This window comes from Acomys minous (genome assembly GCF_964271855.1).
Source record: "Acomys minous genome assembly, chromosome: 13".
Classification (NCBI taxonomy): domain Eukaryota; kingdom Metazoa; phylum Chordata; class Mammalia; order Rodentia; family Muridae; genus Acomys; species Acomys minous.
In genome coordinates this window covers 48,040,589-48,058,116 of record NC_140495.1, presented here as the reverse complement: position 1 = coordinate 48,058,116, position 17,528 = coordinate 48,040,589, and the positions used below count along the sequence as shown (strand labels likewise).

Genomic DNA, 17,528 nt, shown 5'->3' with positions numbered 1-17,528 from the left:
ACTACCACTGAGCAGTCACCTAGCCCGGCACTTGCTAGAGAAAGTGTCCCACCACTGACCATGTCCCCATCCTACTGAGGAGGTGGTCTAGCTTTAGATGATAATACCAAACCCTCATGTTGAGAATGGGTAGATCATTTCATACTAGAGAAAATCAGGCTAGTCCCCAGGCAATCAAAATTAATACCTATATGTTGAATGGTGGAAGAATCAAGCTGTGGAGACACTTAGGTACTAAAGCAGCCGGTGTTGTACACTCTCAAGGTCTGCGCCAGAAAACTGATTTCATATTTTTTCCATAGCAAAATAATAGGTACAAATTATTGATCATATTGAGTGTGCCAGCCAGTCTTTTAAATATTGTGCATGTATTTCTTGGTTTTTGGAAATTTTTAAGTGTTCTTATTATCCTGAGCTTATGGCAAACTAGGGTATAGTAAGCCAAATAATTTGCCATCGGTCATATAACTGTTAAGTGGATAATCTCAATTTGTTTTGACTTTCTGCCTCAGAAATAAAACTACTAAGTCCTGTTGTTTCTTTGGTTGTGCCTATGATTCTAGGTGCATTTCTGCTTGCTATGGTTGCTTAGCCAAGGAGCTGGATAAGACCCAGCTTCTCCTTCAACAGAAGAGCAGGTGACAAGTGGCACATTCATAGCACTAGGACAGTGACCTACAGCCCCCATTGTAGGACATCATTTCTAATGCATGGCAACAAAACATTACAGCAAAGAATCACATGGAATCAGACTGTCACATGACAGTCACACTTGTGTGTTAGGGTCAAAACACTTTGAGGCAGAAATTTTTCTTTGTTTATTTCCTTGTTTCCTTGTTTGTTTCATTCATTCATTCATTTGTTTGTTTGTCCATTCATTCCTTTTTCCTGGCATGGCCATAAGGAAGCCTAATTAACAGAAGGAAGTGCTAAGAAACAGTGTAGTAGGAGCTTGATGTGCAGCCCATGTGTGTTTAAGCTGCTTCTGTGACTTTGCAGCTTTGTCACGTTATCATTGTAGGCCTCAGATTCTGTCGTCCTGTAAGATAAAGGCAATTGTAGAATGAAATCTTAGGACTCCAGGGTAATGTGCTATATTTCTGAATTGAATTATTAGCTGGTTGGAAATGGTTCGTGCCCTCTGAGTTTCTTATCTTAGTTACTGTCTCTATCATTGTTCTGACAAGTCAAGGCAAACGTTTGTGGTGGGTTGTAGTTTTTTCTCCTCATACCTTTGGTAGACTTAAAATCTGTTGCTTCCAGTTACTGTGTCCTAAACTCCTAGGTTTAGGCTGGACACGTAACCATCATGGTCTTGGTCTTCTCTTCAGTTTTGTCGTTTGGCTACTGTTTTATTGATGCTCTGCCCTGTTTTACTGTGAGATGTCTTACTGTTTCAGTCAAGCCACTACTATTATGTTTCGTGGTATCTTTAATTAGTTAATTAATATTGATTTATTTATTTATTTTGCTCTTCTCTTGGGTTAGCCTTCTGCTTTGCTATAACTCTTACTCCTCTTAAAAAGCCAAGTTTTATTGTGCTCTTTTCTGTCCCTTTCCTGTCTCCTGAGTAAAGTGACTCAGTCATTGAAGAAGCCATTGTATCATAGAGATGTTTCTTTTCTAAAACTTCACATTTTTGAAATATTTATTTCAATAGGCTTCCTTGGCAGTGACCTCCTCAAGAGGAGAGACTGTTTGATTCTTGGGACCAGAATACTTTGCACACAGGTTCATGCACAATATGGTAAATGTCTAGCTAAGGCATCTAGGCCTGGCACACATCTCAGAGGAAATGGTCAGAAAGATATGCTTGTGCTTTCATAGTCTAATGCTATCTGAAGTGGCTCACTTTACTATTGGCATACATTTCTCTTTGCTTTTAAACTGTGCTGGGAATCTGAGTTCCATTCCCCTGTGCTTGGGCAAAAGCACCTCACCTGCTGAACCATCTCCTCAGCCTCTTTAACAAAAACCTTACATTGACATTTACATTTTGTAAAATTACAGTGTGGCCCACCTAAAATGAACCTTTTTGTCCTTGTGTGTCCTTCCCTCGGCTCATAGCATATTTATAGTATGAGTGAAATCTTAGAAGAGCATAGTACTATAATTGAGCCACATATTCACATTACATGTAACCTTGTGTTGAGCACATAATGTGCAAAAAAAAATCTTCCATTTAATTTTAAACTTTAGAGAAAGGGAGTTAACCTGTAGAAACGTAATCAGATCAACAGCTTTCCATAGTGAATAAAAATTACTTTCAAATCGTGTTGAAATCAGCACTTCTGTTCTTTGTCGTGAAGCTTAGTGTTTGTTTAGAATACTACACTACATGCTGCAGAAACACAGTGCGCATTCACAGTTGGGCTTGTAAGGGGCTAGTAGCAGGTCACTGGCTCAGAGCTTTGAGCTTAGGAAAGTGTCTACATCTAAAATTACAACTATTTCAGCAAGTATCTTTAATATATTTAATTCAGGTAACAATTTTCTTTTCCACAAGTGTGAAAGATGTTTATGTGTATTAAGTTTATAAATCTTTGTTGTTGTAAAATCATAGTGTACTTTTCATTGATAAGTTTATGATTAAATTTACAGTGTACATTTGTAATTTACTTTAGAGTTGTTTTTCTAAATCCTAATGATTATTACATTTTTTCCTATAAACAGACTACTAGTGTGGTACAGGCACAAGCAGGATTGAGATAATAGGCTTCGTAGACGTAGAATGTTGATAACTTCTTTTTCTGACGTCTTAGTCTCTTAGCTGGTAAAATGAAGAATAGTGAAAGCCTTTCACCAGTTTCGTGTTGCAGAGGTGTTGTAAGGACTCTCTTTAACCAGGTGGCGTGCTGTCGACAGCCAAGGCAGTTAGGAGTGGTGTTTGAAATGGAAAAATCTTAGTATTCTTAATAACTTCTGACCAGTTTGTTGGAGTTTTTATAATGAATTTAAGATGCTTAGAAATGTTTAGAAATGGACGTCAGTTACAATAGACTTAGTTTTAAAACTTTATAAATACAAGTTTTTGCTTTTTCAGGCAACTGCTTATTTATTTATACATAATATTCTTAATACTTTTTAAATCTTCCTAAAATGCACAAAGTTCCTTTAATGTACTTCATTAAAGCAACAAAGTTGTACCATATAGTTTACATATCTCATATTTAAATATTTAAAACAAAAGCCTCAAAGGGAGTAGAAGTTTAAGGGGTTTTTTTGTACAAATACTATTTTTCAATGTTAAACTAATTGTAAATTATTATAGTATACTTTTACATGGTGACTCAACAAAAAGTTTTTTTCAAAATTTTTTCAAAATCAGCATTTTGTTATAATTTTACCTAGTAAGTACAATATAGATAAAATAATTTCTATACTTCATTACTAATATCTAGAAAAATATTAATAATTACAGCCTTCTCTCTCTTTTCTGGTGGTAGCACTATGGATTAAGTTCAGAAATTTCTGTATTTGAAACAGATTCTTTGGCACTTAGCTGTTCCTATCTGCATATACCCTGAGTTTTAAATTATATCCTTACAAAGGAGGGTGTGTGTTAATTCCATGTTTCATTGACTAACCATGGAAAAGGCCCTTAGAGTAGTTGATAGTTCTGTTAGGTATCTTCATTTTTGTACATGAAATTTGTTGTAATAGCTTTATGTTAAATATGTTATTCTTTATATGTAGCTATTTAGTTTTTATAAAATTACAAATCATTTCATTCTTCACAGTATATTTCAGGTCAGTTTACCTACTTACACATTTTTAAATAAAATGTAATTATTTAGTCCTCGAGTCTCTAAAACAAAGGTCTTTTAGATAAATTTGCTTTAAGTTCATTTTTTAAAAGATGATAGTGATGTCTTATGTCCTTTTTAATATTACAGTATTATAATTAACATTTTTTTAGCATTCAAGAATTTTTTAAATGTGAATTGAACGATTTTTATGAGAATTTACCCTCAAAATTATTTTTCCCTTTGATTTTTCTTTTACTGCATTGGAATAAGCTGTATATATATTGCAGTAAGTTTGTCACATTGAATTTTGTAATAGATCAAGTCATCTCTCACTTTTTGTGCCCTAAGATCAGTAAACATTAGTGTAAATTGTACATACAGGTCTTTTGCTTGCTTTCCATTCTTAGAGAGTTTCTTGAAAATTGTTTTAATAATATGTTCTTTCTTTTTGTAACTGCACTCAGCAAAGAGACAGTTTCTTCTGTTTTTCTTAGAAAGGAAAGAAATGCTCCCCCCCCCCCTTTCTGCGCATTACAGCAGAGCCCTCACATGGCTTGGCTGGCACGCTATCCAGGAGCCAGGGTCCTATCCTGACGTACATGTCATTCATTTTTTTTAGGACACCCATTCAGCCTGTTGTTTGTTCTCAGTCCTTTACTTTTACATTAAGTATTTACAGTGTCATTCAGATCTACTATAGACTGTTCATTGCTTTAGATTTATATTTTAATTAAGCATGCCAAAAACCTATTTCATATTTTCTAATTGTAAGTATAATATAAAATAATCAATACTTATTTTGTTTTTAAGATTAAAAACTGAAGCTCCCACTAAGGGACAAGAATCTGTGTCTAAGGTAAAGTTTGTTTTATTTCATAACTTATCATTTTTTCATTTGAAAGAATTGTTGCCACAATTTTTCAAAATTTTCAATTGCAAATGAATATTAGTAACAATTATTGTTCTTTGTAGATTGAAAATAATTGAGACTAAAAGAAGTCTCATTTAAAATAAAATTGTAAGGTGTTTTTGTTTTGACAAAAAGATCACATATTTTGGTTTCTAATGCTTAGTTCAACTATTGAGTGATAGTGATAAACTTGTAAAAACCTCAGGTATTTAACACCATGAGAAATTAGTGTTTCCAGATGTCCTGATATTTGGGGACATTTAAGTTACCAAAAGCACATTAACAAACTTAGAATAAAAGTGTTTTGTGTGTACTATGACTTTAGTATGAACAGAAGCCTTGAGCCCCCGAGTCCTCATGTAGCCGTCACTTGCTGGACAGTCTGTAGGTCTTCCTCATCATCCAGAAGCAGCTTTGAGTTAACCTCTGCTGTCTTAGTGGTGGTTTGGTTTTAATTCTTTAATGTTTTCTCCGCTTTGTGAGTAGAGTGAAGAGAATCAGATTGAACATTTGTTTGGACAGCATTTTTTTTTTTAACCACAGAAAGTGTTCTTTGGTTTAAAAGATTTTTAGCTACCAATATGTTTCTTTATTGAATATGAGATTTTTAAAAATTGGTCTCTTCTTCAGCCCATTTTTAAAGAAGCTGAACCATGTTGGATCCAGTGTTGCTTGCAGTGTTTCTGTTTGTCCTTTCTAGTATCTGTGGGTGTGCAGTGTATCTGCAGGTGTGCCGTGTATCTGCGGGTATGCAGTGTATCTGCGGGTGTGCCGTGTATCTGCGGGTGTGCCGTGTATCTGCGGGTGTGCCGTGTATCTGCGGGTGTGCCGTGTATCTGCCGGTGTGCCGTGTATCTGCCGGTGTGCCGTGTATCTGCGGTGTGCCGTGTATCCGCGGTGTGCCGTGTATCTGCCGGTGTGCCGTGTATCTGCCGGTGTGCCGTGTATCCGCCGGTGTGCCGTGTATCTGCGGGTATGCAGTGTATCTGCGGGTGTGCCGTGTATCTGCGGGTATGCCGTGTATCTGGCGGTGTCCCGTGTATCTGCCGGTGTGCCGTGTATCTGCCGGTGTGCCGTGTATCTGCGGTGTGCCGTGTATCTGCGGTGTGCCGTGTATCTGCGGTGTGCCGTGTATCTGCGGGTGTGCCGTGTATCCGTCGGTGTGCCGTGTATCCGCCGGTGTGCCGTGTATCCGCCGGTGTGCCGTGTATCTGCGGGTATGCAGTGTATCTGCGGGTGTGCCGTGTATCTGCCGGTGTGCCGTGTATCTGCGGGTGTGCCGTGTATCTGCCGGTGTCCCGTGTATCTGCCGGTGCCCCGTGTATCTGCCGGTGTGCCGTGTATCCGGCGGTGTGCCGTGTATCCGCCGGTGTGCCGTGTATCCGCGGGTGTGCACTGTATCTGCGGTGTGCAGTGTATCTGCGGGTGTGCAGTGCAGTGATGTCTCTTGTTCTCTTTAAGGATGAAAATGTCGCCCCCATTGTCATGTTTTGTATTTTTATACTCTATAAAAACAAAGGGTGCAATTATTTTGCCTTATGTGGCAGATATTTTGAGTTCTTGAAAAACTTTAAAACTGATTTATGTTCATTTTAATTTTACCATTTCTAATGCTTTTCATTACTTTGTAATGAAATTACAAATGAATTTTTCTTGTTTCTCTTTTTGTTGTTTCACTCTTTGACGTAAAGAATCTTTCTTCCACATATCTCATACAGCTTTTTGTTATTGCTTTTGTTTAAAAATGTTTTCATTTTGGAAAATATTTTTGTTGGGTATAGATTTCTAGATGGAGAGCTTTGTCATTTTCTTCAGTTTAAAGATTTTGTTACCTCTTTGTTCTTGACAAGATGTCTGATCATCATTTCTGTATACGTAATTTGACATTTTTCTTTGGTTTTTCTCAAGATTTTATTTTCATTTGTCATCTCTTAAAACGTGATGTACCTAAGTATGTGATGCATTTGCTTAGTTATGTGCTGATTTATTTATGTCTTAAGTTATTTTTTATATTTATGCAAATTGATATTTTCTTCAACTGTCTTGTATCTGCTAGTTTTCCATTTTATATCTATTAAAGTCACTTGATGTTAGCCCCTGGTTTTAAAAGCCTTGGACTGATCTTCACTACCCAACTCATTCTTTTTTTTTTCCCCCATTATCTTTGTTTTTCAGTTTGGATATTTTCTATGTCCAGACAAATGTGCAAATAGATTTTCTGTTGTGCCAGTATACTGACAAGCCCGTCAATACATTTAACTCCAAAAACTTTCAGTGTTTGAATTGAGTGTTTTCTGATTTATCATTTATGATTCTCTTCTGAAATTTACATTCTGTTCATGCATGCTATACCCTTTTACAGCTAAAGCATGTAACCCATTAATTGTAATACCTTAAACTTTTCTGGGCTGGAGAGATGGCTCAGCTTTGAGCATTTGCTGCTCTTGGAGAGGACCCAGGTTCAATTCCCAGCAGCCACATGGTGTGTTATAACCACCTGTAACTCCAGTTCTGGCCTCCCTGGACACCAGGTGTGCACATAGTAGACAAACATACAATCTGGCAAAATACCCAAACACACAAATATTTTAAGAGTTTTAGGGGTTTGGGTGGGTGGAGAGATGGCTCAGCACTGAAAGGCACGTTGTTGCTCTTGCAGAGCGCCTGGGTTTGGTTCCCAACGCCCACCTGGCAGCTCACAACCATCTGTAACTCTAGTCCAAGGGTATCCAACCCCTTTTCTGACCTTTGTAGACACCACACACACATGGTGCACATACATACATGCAGGCAGAATATTCGTGCACATAAAAAAAAATCTCGAATGAATATAATTTAATGTCTAAAGTACTGGGAAGATAGCTTAGCTGGTAGTGTTTCTCAGGCATACATGAGAATTAGAGTTCATTCCCAGCAGCCATGGTGGCACTTTCTTCTAATCTCAGCACAATGGAGACAAAAAATAGTAGATCCCTGACACTTGCTTTGAGCCTCATCTGTAAGCTCCAGGTCCCAAAGAAAGACACTGCTTTAAAAAAAAAAAAAAAAAAAGTAGAGAACATTTGAGGAAAACACTTGTTGTTGACTCTGGCCTCTACACACATGCTCACACATATATGCCTTCATCCATGAACGTGCACCTGCATAAAGTAAAAATTGTCCCTCTGATAATTCCTGTATCTGGATTATGCTGAGTCTAGTTCTTTGTCATCTGACAGTGTACACCCCACCCCCACCTGTGCTTTTCAGTTATATATTTGGCTGAAGAAAACTATGTATATTAAATGTCTTTTTCTGTCTTAGGCCATTAAGCCATGGCATTGAGGGTAAGAGTTGCGTTGCTGTGAGGCGTAGCCTCTTGGGGTGTCTGTGTATATTCTATTGCTTGTGTATTGCAGTACCTACCACTTTTGCTAGCCTAGTGATGGGCGGCAGGGATTGGCATGAGTTCTTTAATTAACTCTTGGTCTTGAGATACTGAGGGTGCGGATTTCTTTTCTTTTTCCCATAGCAAAAAATGAGCCCTGTACTTTCAAGGGCACCAGGCTTTGTTCTTCTCCTTTCCAAGCATGTAAGGTCCACACATGAAGAAACCTTATCAATGCATCACTCATTTGTTCTTTCCTGTTAACATTGATATTTAACTTGAATAAATCATCAAATTCTTATATTTATTTTATTTCCCTGCTTTTGGTGTCAGGGAAGCCACTTTTTAAATACATAGATCAAATTTCTTAAGTATGCATAAATAATATATGTAAATTGAACCTTTTGCTAATTTTTATCTTATTTGTGTGTGTGTTTATGTCTGTGTGTACCTGTGTGTACGGCTACCCACAGAGGTCAGGAGGCAGCATTAGATACCCTGGAGCTAGTTATCAGCATTTAAGGAGCCACCTGTGGGTGCTGAGCTCAGTACTACAGGCCCCTGTAAGAGCAGCAAGCACTCCTGACTGTTGAGCAGTCTCTTCAGCTGCCATTGCCACTCACTTTTCATATATTGCATGTTCTGATAGTTATATTTAACACTAGCTGACTGTTAAGGTAAATAAAATTTTACTTATCTAGACCACCTTCTCTGTCTTCTCTTCTTCCATACCCAGCATTCCAACCAGGGATAAAATTAGAGTAGGCCAAATGAGATCCTCACATCTCGACCACAAAATTTAAGAGGTGGAGTCTCAAATTTTGAATAGTTAAATTAAATACTACTTTAATTCACTATTTCAAACTATCACAGTAAATGCAGAATAATCCATGATGAGTATAATCTAAATTTTTAAAAGAAGGAGTCTTGTTTTGTTCTAATATTTCCTACCTTTGTGGGGCAGATAGTAAGGAGACATTTGACATTTTCCCCTGATGCTCCTTGTTCAGTCATGAAAGAAGCTGACAAGTTGTTCTCATTAATTATAGCCCCAATCTGTATTACTATGCAAACAGAATCACAAATCTTTGTTGATTTTTAATATATTTAGAGCACTTAGTAAGTGTAGGTAGCATTTATGTAATAAAAGCAGTTTTTCTTGTTTTGCTTGCATGTATGCCTGCACACTAGAAGAGGGTACTGGATCTCTTTACAGATGGTTGTGAGCCACCTTACGGTTGTTGGGAATTGAACTCAGGACCTTGGAAGAACAGGCAGAAACTCTTAACCCCTGAGCCATCTCTCCAGCCCGCAACTTTTCTTTACTAACATAATTGACCTGTTTCAAATGAATCTTGAAAAAATCTTAAATGATTTTACTTACTAGGAAAATTGACAGCTTCTCTGCTTAAGACAACGATTGTAGCCACACATCAGATAGGTCAAGACAGGGTTAGGGTTAGTCTTTGCTGCTAAGCCTGACTACCTGAATTTGATCTCCAGAATGCAATAAAAAAAGACAAGTATTTTTAAGGGTAAAGAATTTTAGAGTTGTCTTTTTGAGTCTTCTAACACTGATAGAGGCTGGTAGCTGGTGGTTTGAACCTGGAGTCTCTTGTCTTTTCCACTGTTCTGTCCTAGGCTCAGTGTCTCCCAGTGCTGCATTCATTTTGTGAATGTCCTTTCTTTGTTACTAGGAACCACTGCTGGCCACATCTTAGCTCTGTTGTCTAAAAGCCAGACAGGCTCTTACTTGCTCCTAAGACCTTTCATCTTGCGTGCCCTTGAATGATGAGCATCCCAATTGGAGATGCCTCTCAAAGGCATCAAAGAGTAGCAGAAACAACCAAACTAATCTATGCCAAAGAGATGAGGGAACCCAACAGTTTCAGAGCCTGGCTAGCAGTGCATCACCCTGGCATGGGTGGAGAGGGCTTAAAGTTTTTCAAAGATTTTCATTCTTGCTAGGATTAGACCTCACATAGCAAGAAAGCATCTCTAATGCCTGGGCAATCTGCCAACTACAGGCTGAGGACAATCATCCCCAGTAACCGCAAGCTCCTAAATTGGCAGATGCGGGGTGAGAGTCACTGACCATTGGCCCTTCCTGACATGAGTTCCCTGCTGCCCATACTGCTTAGCATGTCCGTCTTCCATTTTCATCTCTGTAGTAATGTCTCCAGGCACCCTGACTTGTGATTGTCCCTTGCTTTTAGGTCTCCGGAATAGCCCAGGCCCAAACAGTTGGTTTTCCCTCTCAAGATGGCTATATTGTGATACAGTACGGGTGTAGTAAAATAGATTTCTTCTCCAGTGCTACTCCTGCCACACAGAAGTTGTTATCCTACTAAAGTCCCTTGCCAGATGTAAGACTTGGGAGGACTGTAGGCTTATCCTGTGGCTAGGACTACTATCCTGTCTTCAGCAAGATGCCTGCCTGGCTGTCTTTGGGGACTGGGCTCCTGTTTCCTTCCCTGGAGGGGTGTGCTGGAGCTGGGCTCTCTTTGTTCCTGTTGCCCGTGTCGCCTTCCTGTGTCTCCAGCACTACAGCTGTCCATCTTCCTTGATTCCTAATGTTTTGCCTCTTCCCCTCTTCAGAATAAAATCTACTCATCATTTCTGGAGTCATATATAGGTTGCTTCTAAGAACTCTGCCATTTTTTTTGGAAGAAGGGTTTCTCTGTGTAGCCCTGGCTGTCCTCGCACTTTTTTTGTAGACCAGGCTCAAACTCATAGAGATGTACCTGCCTCTGCCTCCCAAGCATTGGAATTAAAGGTGTGCACCACCATGCCCAGCCAGAAGTCTGCCATTTTTAATCCATTATATTTTGAATAGATCTTTTATCTATGGGTAAATCATGTACTGCTGATTGGAAAGATTTTGGTTCCCTGAATCAGATGGATGTATAGAATGTTGATGTGCTACATTGTATAGTGTCGGTCTCACTCACTAATGCTGCCCCTAAGTTTATGTGTGATGCATAGCAGTTTCCTAGAAGTAGAAGTTTTTTTCTTGATTTTCTTGCTAGCAGTAAATACATAAATTTTTCTCCTTGGTATGTCAAGCTCACTTTATTATGAAATATCTACTGAATACCAAAAGCAGAATATGTATAGTTTGGCTTTCATTTAAAACAAAAGTGATGTTCTGGGGGAGGGGAATCTGTTCAGCCCACAGCTCAGTGATAGACCTTGGTGCTTTAAATGCGTACACAAAGCATAAACAAGACAAGATTGAAAGCTAAGGTTGTGTGTGGGATCTCACTCAGTAGAGCTCAACCCTCTGCCCTACTGTGTGCGTAGCTCTGGGTTGGTCCTCAGCAATGTAGTAGTAGTAGTAATAATAATAAGTATTATTATTATTATGCTTGTTTTTGGTAATAGAGAATATAAGAACTGCTGGTACAACTTGGGTGCTTTTGTTTTAGTTTGTGTGGTGCCAGCACGTTTTATTCCTCACTAGTCTTGTATTATGCTAAGCGTTGTGACATCACTTATTTCCTAAAAAGTGTCATTGCTTCCCCTGGTGTCTGTGAGTCACATTTTGAGACCCACTGGTGTAAATTTTAATATGAATTTGCTTCCTGAGTTTGTTGTGCAGACAACTTCCACACTATGCATTGATATTGTTTAGAGTTTGTTGTAGTGAAATCACATGTGTTATGCTGAGCTGAGGGATTTTGTGAATAGATTTTCCCCCACAGTCTTTATGGGAAGTGTTTCTTTAGGACAATTATTTTCTTTGAAGAGAAATAGAAATCTTTCTGCTTCTTTCTTACTGGCCTTTGCTCTTCCTGGTACTCACAAAGTCATGACTGGGTAGTTCAGCGAGCTGACTGTTGACCTCTATAGTTGTGAGTTGGAGAAAGAGCAATTAGATTCCCAGCAGTTCCTGTGCTTCAGTTCTGCGTTTTATGTGTCAGCATTAGGCAAGGCTTCTCTGAAAACCTTGCATCTTAGACCCTCTGCCCACAGTGACTCATTGCATTGTGCTGTGGACATGTCGTCGCCACCTCCACCATCCCGCTAAGTCCTTTCTACTGCGTCAGTTACTTTCCATCTGCTAAAACTTTGTTGACATGTCTTTAGTAATAAGCATGGCTGGTGTTTTCTTGTTTTTTATGAATAATAATCTTTTTATTTCTTGGCTGCAGTTTTAGCAGAATTGGGGAAGAATAAAAACATAAATGTGTGTGACTAGTTAGGCCATAATTACTCAAGTCACAGGCTTGGGTCAGCGCACTGGGGGGAGGGGCGCAGGGGAATCAAGACTTAGACTTGCTTCTGCCACCACTGTGTCCCTTGGGCTGTGTGCTTTCCCCAGCTGGTTCTCACTTGCCGTGGCTCACCTGTGGGGTACAGGGAGCTAAGTGTGGTTCTTAGCACATCCCACACAGTGTATGCGCTTGATGGTGGCAGTCAAGGAGTGCTAGGTAGCTCCCAGTGTATGGAGGTTTTCCAGTACTCCTTCCTCGGTTTAACATTTGAAATAAGCAAAATGTTTCATCAGTCTATTGTTTTATACTTGTGGCCTGGCAGTGGATGGATTATCATAATTCTTAAATATTAAATAAGAATTTCAAGTGTCAAAAAAAAAAAGAATTTCAAGTGTCTTTTTTAAGTATCTGCTTTTTATGGAAGATTCGGGGGGTGGTATCTTGTTACTCATATTCAGGTTTCAGCTAGTTCTCTGCTTGAGTAACTATAGCCTACATTTGAAAAATTTGGTAAGAAAAATAGGCAACATCTCACTATCTGGTCTTTAGGGACCTGGAACTCAGTATGCAGACCAGCCTGGCCTTGAACTCACAGATGTGCTTGCCTCTGCCTCCCAAGTGTTGGGATTAAAGATATGAGCCACTACATTCAGCTGGGAAATAGCTCTTAGTAAAGTTGGGTACTGCTTCTTGACTTTGATTCAAAACTTTTTGGTACACTGAAATTGTTATGGATTTGAAAAAATGCCTCTTACTCTACAGTTAAAATTGGAAAGTTCACTTTCTGTTCCTTTGATATATTAGCTTGTAACTTAAGTCTCTCCTATCCAGGACATTTAGTGGAATAAGAATAATAATACTTGAGTTTACGCACGAATGTAAAAGTGCTCTTGTTTCAGGAAACAGCAAGACACCATACAACTGAAGGAGAGCCAGGAACACCACATTCTGAAAGGTACGAATAAAGGGAAATGAGTCTCTTGGTTGGGTGTATTGAAGTAAGTTAATTCTTGGCCTAAATTATATTTCACTGATAACTGGTAAAGAGTAATTTGAATTTTGGGTTATAGCATTGTTTTAGTAATGACTTTTAATGAAATTTCAAACTTTTAACAAAATAAGATTCATGATTTTAAATTTTCAAAAATATCTAGTGATATTTTATAAATTTTTAAGTTTCTTAAAGTGTTATACGTAAAATGTCAACATTTTAAATACTATGTTAAATATTTTAAAATATTTACCCAGTTAAATGAAAACCAGTGTAAGATACTACAGATTATGAGATTGAACAGTTAAATTTATAATTTTCTAATGTCTATCTTTATATTTTATAGTAGGTTACTTGCTAACTTGTAGATAATAACAACCCCCCACCCCAAGTAAAATATTAAGGCTTTATCAAAATGTTTTTAGTAAAATAATCTAGCCTCCTTTATCCTAGAGTTCTGAGCAAAGAAGTTGAACAAAATGTCACCTAAGCAGTTAGGAAAATAAATACGTCATCTGCACATTACCCCCACATTTTCTATAAATTATAGTCTGTCCAATGTGATCAGAAAAAAAAAAATTAACTTTACAATTTGAAAGACGGAAAAATGTGGGTTTTTCTTATGACTAGTGAACATAAGAAAATGAGCTCAGAGTAGGTAGCTGATAAGTTTTAATTGGGATGGTTGGATGTCAAAGTCAGAATTTTTCTGAGACTAATAACATGTAATCATAATCACATAAGATATGGACAAAAATATCTTTCACAGTAGCAACACAAATGAAATATGCAAGGAGACAAGCAAACCTTTACTACTAAGCTAGCCTTCATGATAGAGCATTTTTCAAGTGAATTTTTTCATTTAATCAACATTTAGTTGAAAATCTCAGTGGAGTGTGGTTTGGAGACTAACAGTGTTGCTCCCAGATCAGTCCAAACGCAGATCAAAAGAACTGCACAGAAGCCGCTTTGTATGCCCAATGCTCTCATAGGAGGTGGCACCTGAAGGCCTCACTGCCGTAGCCACTCAGCACATTGAGAAAGAGTCCAAAGTCTGGGCACATTAATTTACTATAAATAGGAATACATGGTGGTTTATTTTTGGTAAAGTGGTCATCCTCAGATCTAGATAAGTGACTGGAAATCTCAAAAAGCTGTATCTACCATTCTGTGATTCATTTACTTATTTCAGTTTACACACCGAGGTCATAGAAATATGTATACATATACCTAAATATGCGTGTAGATAAACATGAACCCGTACATGTATGCATTCTTTGCATATGTTTTCAAGTATGTGAGGTTATCAAAAATCAGGGAAATATTTGTGAATGCTGGTTTTGATTTTATATAGGAAAGACATCTAAGCATAGAGTATATAAAACATAAAAGAAATTAGGCTTCTCCATAGATTGATTGTGTTAGGTACTTTAGTTTACTATTAGGGACACTTAAATTTGATCCAGATGCTTTGAGCAGAACAAAGGCAGCTGGTAGGCACCACGTTTCAGGTTCCTTTTGATTTGTAGCACCAGCATTTTTGACAGCTTTGCCTAAGCCCTCTTCCCAAGTTTTAAGAGGCTCATGGACTTGTATCTGCGTGAGTAGACAAGTCTCGCTAACCTGTTTTACCTCTTAGGGTTTGTCTGTGTTTGTTTGTGCCTGTACATTGTTTTATGAATGTATAGTTAACGGCTTTGTTTTTCCAGTCAGCAGGATAAAGCTCCTTCAGCAGCAGCAGCAGACGCTGGGCGTGATGCAAGTGTATGTGAAGCTGCAGCAGCAGCAGCAGCAGCAGACTGCGAAGGAAACGTAACCAGTTCAGATACAGAAAGTGAAAGCAACTCAAAGAGCATCTCAAATCATGATTCAGATGCTGGAGCAGGTAATACGGCAAAGGAAGAACAAGCGCAGCACGTCAGTCAGGAAGTGGAGCTGAAGGTGGAGCAGAGTTCAGAAGGCACAGATTCACGTCATCAGAGCGAGGCGTGCAGCCCCCAGGACGCTGAGTTGTCTTCAGAGACTAGTCAGGATTTGCAGTTAGCATCGGGCGGGGCCGGCACTGATGAGTCTCTGAGGCAAAGAGATGAGCCTGAATCTGTGAGTTCTGCTGCTAGTGAGCAAGGCAGCGTTCACTTGGAACCTTTGACACCGTCAGAGGTGCTTGAGTCCGAAGCCACAGAGATCCTTCATAAAGGCGATGACCCTTCATCTAACACCAGTGACACAGTGTCTGATCAAACAGGTGGCAGTCCTGGAGCAAGTAGCCCTAGCAGAGCAGAAGCAGCCGCAGAGCTGGCAGACGGGAAGGAGAGCAGCTGAGGTGATGTGTAGTTCCACGTGTGATTCCTGCAGAGAGCACGTAGAGCAGTGCTGCCCTGAGGCCCAGCAGTGCCGAGGCAGGGCTCTGAGGACGTCCTGCCTACCTTCCCCTGTGTGCTCCATCTTAATGATAGCATGGGTAGTCTCAATTTCCAAGGTTTTACAAACCTGAGCAGAACTTTAGTGAAAACTAAGTTTGCCATCCAAAGGTCTCTTAGCACTTTTTGACAAAATCTTGTTCACCAATATGAAATTATTATAAGAATATCAGCTATGTTAATCAGACTTTTCAAACTTTGGTTAGTCCTAAACGTAAAGTCCTTATCACCTGTATAGTCCTCTTAGTAAACTTAAAGGGAGAGATTTGAAACCGTGCATTTAAAAAACAAAACAAACAAACAAAAAATCAAACACTCCTTTAAACTGCCAATCAATTGTTACTGTCAATGAAGGCTTTATTTTTAATATGATCCTGGTAATGAAGCATGCTTAGAGTGCTAAACTGACCTGTTGAGAATTTGGATGAATATAAACTTAACTTTGGATTTAATACAACATTCCAGTCTGTCAGAAGCATGCAAACAGAATTTTAGAATCTGTGCACCTCCATACAAGTGTTAGCCTGCCAGGCTGTCAGCTTACCTTTATTAAACTTTCAGTGAAAGTGGTATTATGAAAATATAAGTTTATATTTGTGCTTTTAGTCAGTGTATAAGCTGTGCAAACACCCTCCCCATGAACTAGTTGTATAAAGTAGAAATCTGTTATTGAAACACTTATAGCTATTATACTTTTAATATTATTTCAGTGATCTTTAGCAATAGACCCACAAAAATGGTCTGGAAGCTAAACCAAAGTGTGGTAGAATGTAGGTGAAAATCATTGAACTGAAAACATGCCTCAGCATGTACTCAACCATGTTTAAGGAACTTTCCTTAATTGTAAAAGTAGAAACTTAAAATGGGTCCCTAAAGCAGAGGTTTAAAAAAAAAAAAAAGGTTGTGGAATTAGGCCTAATTTATCCATAAGTCAGCTACTAAATTAATTTTTCAGATATAGAAATGATTATAACAATTTGCTTTGAAAGTACTAATAAAATTTTATTTTAAATGCTACATTTTTAATTCTTAAAATGTGATTTGAATTCTTAAACTGTTTCACTGAATGTTAAATGTTTTCAATGCCAGTTAAAATTCTGTTGTATATAGTAGTTTTTGAGTAAATATTTGCAATAAAAAGCTGTTTTTGAATAATTTTATTTTCATGTCCCTTCTTGGTCAGCCTGTCTTTGGTGCTGTGCTCTGCTTCATATGCACTGCTTCTTTGTACAGCAGGCGCCATTCTGTGTGCTTTACTGACACAAGATTGAGAACTGAAAACACAAGGACACACTGCAGGTACTTACAGAGAGTAATTCTTTCACATCAAGAAAAACAATATTACTGTCCTTCCTCCCCCCCAATCAACCTAAAGAGATTAAATAGGAAAAATATGTAATAGCATTGTTTTCTTGAATATTTAAAGAGAGCTGCTTTTTTCTTTTCTTTTTTGGGGGGGAGGGGGTATTGAACTCATGGCCTCTTGAAGAGTTAAGTGCTCTTAACCTCTGAGCCATCTCTGCAGCCCAAGAGCTGTTTTTTTTCATCTTTGCTACTTCTAAGGCAAACTGTAGCCTGAATCTACCACAGGGAACTATTTGGGGATACTATGAACCTTTAGAAGAACTAGGGCACAGAAAAGTGAGGACCACTTTCTGAGTGCCATTCAGGTTCTTACCCAGCCTATTTCCCTATGCCATAAAACTCAAGTGTACAAAAGCCTTAGAATCAAAATGCGTCTCCAGATTATCCAATTCCTTGAGTGTTGGTGAGTTTGCACCTCTGTCCCACACCCCCTTAGAGTAGTGGTAGTTGCTGGTGAGTGAGCTGTGTGTGCGTGCCCTCTAGGAGAAGGAAGTGCAGCTGGGCTCTCA

At 38.6% G+C, this 17,528-nt stretch overlaps 1 protein-coding gene across 4 annotated transcripts in view; it reads left to right on the top strand.

Moving 5' to 3' along the window:
* The window catches only part of ZNF280D (zinc finger protein 280D), a 68,175-nt gene extending 51,366 nt beyond the window's left edge, over positions 1 to 16,809 (top strand). For 2 of the 4 annotated variants that reach the window (XM_084752915.1, XM_084752917.1), the window contains 3 exons: positions 4,560 to 4,605; positions 13,143 to 13,198; positions 14,944 to 16,809. In XM_084752915.1, coding sequence (XP_084609041.1) covers positions 4,560 to 4,605; positions 13,143 to 13,198; positions 14,944 to 15,556 — 715 coding nt within the window. In that variant the 3' untranslated portion in view covers positions 15,557 to 16,809. The remainder of the gene's footprint in view (positions 1 to 4,559; positions 4,606 to 13,142; positions 13,199 to 14,943) is intronic. The other 2 variants (XM_084752916.1, XM_084752920.1) reach the window with 1 other exon arrangement.
* The last annotated feature ends 719 nt before the right edge of the window (positions 16,810 to 17,528 follow it).